A 3,874-nucleotide genomic window follows, 5' to 3' on the forward strand; every position below is an offset into this window, starting at 1 on the left:
CAGCAGCAGAATCCATTGCTTTAGTCCCATACTACATTAAACGTGAAATAGTCAGCTGGCTTGTCTTTCGTGCTATATTTGTCTGATATTTCCTGCACCAAAAGGTTCTAATATACCATCAGTTCGATGTTGAAAATATTTCTTGACCTTGCATCACCTTACTACATCGGATTGACATCGATTAGAACCTACTTTGACGAAGGGAGATGCAGAAAGTATACTGTATTTATGGTCCAATAGCGGGATCCTTGAAGATACATCATTCACACAAGAAATCCACAAGATAATACCTAATCCAACTGGCTATGAGCTGATCAATGAAGTTTCTGTCTTAACACAGAAAAATAAGGAAATGGACACACAAATAATATATTTGTTCTGTTTTTCTTTTGTGTTAGGTCAGTCGTATATATTTTACTGTTCCAGTATATATATATATAGTACGATAAAACGTTCTAATGGTAATAGCACTTTCTAATGGTAATAGCGCTGTAAAAACCTGAATAGAGAAATGCATATTATGCGAAATAGAGTAAAGGGCTAAATTTGAGTGGTGCAGTTCCTGCATTGAGTACTAGGGAAAAAGGGAAAACGGGAAAAGATAAGAAAAGAAAAGAATATTGCTGTTTAGTTAAACAATCTCGACAGTGATTTTATTGCATGTTACTGATGTGTTATGAGTGATTTTCTTTTCTTTTTTTTAAATCCATGCCTGAAGAAAAACACAAACATACAAGTAAATCTGTTCAAAACAAACAAAACCAAGTGTTTCCATCAAACATATATATTAAGTCACATAAGCATAAAAAAGAATGTAAACAAGCCGGCATCTAAATACCAAGTAAACTGATTCATTACATAGAGGCAAAGTAACACTAGCTAGGTACATAAAATATCTGAAACTAATGGTGAAGATATTTGATGGGTGGACGCTTCACCTGGGCTTTTCATATCTCACATAATCTCCCGGTTACTAGGCGAATCGATGAAGTTAAAAAAAGAAGGATAAAAAAAAAAAGAAAATTAAAAATTGACCTTCATCCATAAACTACAGACAAGATATCAATGAGGGGTTAGATTCACCATTCAGGGCTCTTGTTTAAAAAACATAGAGGGAACTATGTCCTGAAGAAGCCCATAGTCATGAAACTGAAGCTGCTGAAGTGGGGTTAGATTTTGCTGATACATAGAGCTAGTATTGGCACTAGCCTGGCTGTAAAATTGAGGCATCTGAACAATCAGTTCTTGTGGAAAATTTGGTACCCCTAACGGCATCGGTGTTAGCATGGAAGGAGGCAACATTCCGGCCACATTTCCTCTTAGAGTTGCTGGAACATGGTGATTGTGTGTTCCTTCATATGTTGTGATCACAATTGCTGGATCTTGAAACGATCTTTCGACGCGCTTCTTGACCGGACATTTTTGTGTCGTGCAACGATAGTAACTCCTACAATGACAATGTGAACAAGAATAGACAAGCACCTGTTGTTAAAGCAGATTTTACACTTGCAATATAGTGCATTTAGACAATTGAGGAAGTCAACAAATACAATAGATTAGTAAAGGAGATGAATGTGAACATCGTGTTGGAATTTCACAAGCAAAGACTAAGTGTTTCCGTCTTGTTAGGCAACAAATACTGCGCCAAGTCTTTGCTAAGAAGAGCAGGAAACCAAAGACCAATCGTAAGAGAGCATGATTTTGAGGAGAATATTGTTAAAGAAAACAGAAAGTGAAGTATATGATTTTCAAATAATTGCCATGTTAATGAATTTGTCAAATTACTGGAGATTTTAACAAATGAAAGTACCTTGGATAAGGGCTATTCTTGACAGCTTTCTGTCCATATTTTCTCCATCTATATCCATCTTCTAGATGATCTACCTCACTTTTTGTCATGAAAGCAAAACGCGGCTGTCTTTCCTTCTTCTCCCCTTTCTTCTTAGGCTTGTTCCTGTTGTTATATGAAATCAATTTTGCACCCATACGAAACTAACAATTCCATATACATATCAAAAAAGAAAACAAGAAAACAAATGATTCCATATATAAAAGGATTTTTTGTCTCGGGGCAAAGGAAATGACCATGGGAACATGCAAATGTTGACTATAATGGCTGATAATGAACATCTAACATGAAGATTATTCAACAACAAAATCAAATGCTGATTATGACCTAAGTATGTTGCTAAAAACACTTTTTGAATAGTTGAACAAATAGCAAAAGGAAATAGAAAAAAAATACCCGTGTTCTAAATAGTATAGAGTAGAACCAAAAGTAAAATAAGGAATTCAGAACTTACTCTTTCTTGGGGCTAAGAGCATCTTCCTCCTGTGTTTCCTTCAACTGCTTATCTTTCTTTCCCTTGTTTGAATCTTCATCACCGACCGCCTCAGTTGAAGAAGAGGAAATTGAAGAGTTGGGTGTAACTGGAGTTTCATGACTAGCACAGGCTTGATGGTCTCCTGCAACCTCAATAACAACTGGTTTTTGCTCATCTTTGACTAGAGAAAATGCCTCAGAAGATGATGGCGACAAGCCAAAAGCTCTGGCAAATGTGCCCTGATCAGATGATCCTTGCAACAAGCAGTCAGTGAAGCTCATGTATGCGGGATCAAGCATGTGTGAACTGTTTAATACTGAAGAATTATCAGTCAAGGAGGATGAAGCCATGTGATGAGGGAAAGGAAAATTAGCACTCATGTTTATGCTGCCATGTCTGTCATCTTGATAGGGTTGATGGTAGTAAAGATCTCTGAAATCTTCAGACATGGCCAAGAAATCAAGATTGAAGTGAAAGATGATGAAGAAGAAGTAAGTGAAGAGAGGAAGAGAAGAAGAAGAAGAAGGACAGGTTTGACAAGAGCTTTGGTAATGTGTCTTTATTTAAGCTTTGACAAGCAGATTTGATGAGTTTTTTTTTTTCACAATTTCTTTCATTGGAGAGAGGTTGAAACACAACTGCCGACCCCACTTTGTAAAGAAGGTTTGAAAAAAAAGCGGAGATCAGTGTATTTTAGGTGGTGGCGTCTTTGTCACTACAAGAAGTACTTGTCATCACATTTTCCTTCTAATTTCCCTCTTCATATTTACAGCATGAAAATTCAATTTTTGGAGCTACTTTTGAGCCAAAAGTAGCTTATTATACGTAATCATCGAGACACAATTCTCTGGAAAGGTTTTCTTGCATTCAGACAAGTTTAGAGTCAATTTGAGATAATCTCCGGCCGGAAACAAAATTTTGAAAAAGATTAAGTGCTGTTTGACGTACAACAAAAAATAATTAGAGCGGTTGATTTTTGTCTAAATGTGTTAGTTACCATTTTTTTTGGCATTCGAAATGTTCTAACAATATAGATTACCAAAAGATTAATAAGACATAATTTCACTTGATGACCTTAAACTGACAGAACTAAGCTTAATATCTTGAAAAGAGAGACTTTTTAAGCATTTGGCTAATTTCTCCAAGTAGGGAGACAAGCGGCATCTTTTAGTTTAATCCAAGTTCAGTCCTAACAAAGGTCATTTGACTAACTAGGCAGGTTAGTTGAGTTCTCACTACTGATATTCAAGCAACCTAAATTATGGCTTTTGTTCTAAATGGTTTCTGCAAATCAAGATATTTTACTATAATATCAAGTTACTATTTGTCCCATTAAGGGCTTTTCTTTCTTTCTTTTTTTTTCAGTTACTCATCCTTTTAAGGATTAATAATAGTAGTAGTATAACCGAGAAAGTTTTATTTAGGGTGAAATTTTGCCAAAACAAATTAAGAGGCTAAAGTCAGCTAAAGGCTTGCAGTAATACCACGGCTCAAAAATAAATGCCAAAGCAACTTCTCTATAAATGTCAACTCCGTTCTCTTAAAAATCC

The 3,874-nt window shown here is 35.7% G+C and overlaps 1 protein-coding gene across 1 annotated transcript; it reads right to left on the reverse strand.

Moving 5' to 3' along the window:
- Positions 1–815: 815 nt before the first annotated feature.
- LOC113783595 (WRKY transcription factor 28-like) lies at positions 816–2,827 on the reverse strand. Its single transcript, XM_027329781.1, has 3 exons — positions 2,304–2,827; positions 1,811–1,954; positions 816–1,447 (listed from the first exon to the last, which is right to left on the reverse strand). The coding sequence occupies exons 1-3, from the start codon at positions 2,771–2,773 to the stop codon at positions 1,087–1,089; spliced, it is 975 nt and encodes a 324-aa protein (XP_027185582.1). The 5' UTR covers positions 2,774–2,827; the 3' UTR covers positions 816–1,086.
- Positions 2,828–3,874: the final 1,047 nt, after the last annotated feature.

Source organism: Coffea eugenioides, chromosome 9 (assembly GCF_003713205.1).
Source record: "Coffea eugenioides isolate CCC68of chromosome 9, Ceug_1.0, whole genome shotgun sequence".
Classification (NCBI taxonomy): domain Eukaryota; kingdom Viridiplantae; phylum Streptophyta; class Magnoliopsida; order Gentianales; family Rubiaceae; genus Coffea; species Coffea eugenioides.

Excerpts from the sequence above, each read along its gene's own strand:
- LOC113783595 (XM_027329781.1), bottom strand. The coding sequence starts at position 2,773 with ATGTCTGAAGATTTCAGAGATCTTTACTACCATCAACCCTATCAAGAT. Across the intron at positions 1,955-2,303 it reads GCTCTTAGCCCCAAGAAAGA|GAACAAGCCTAAGAAGAAAG; the intron begins GTAAGTTCTGAA and ends ATATAACAACAG. Across the intron at positions 1,448-1,810 it reads AAGAATAGCCCTTATCCAAG|GAGTTACTATCGTTGCACGA; the intron begins GTACTTTCATTT and ends TTGTCATTGTAG.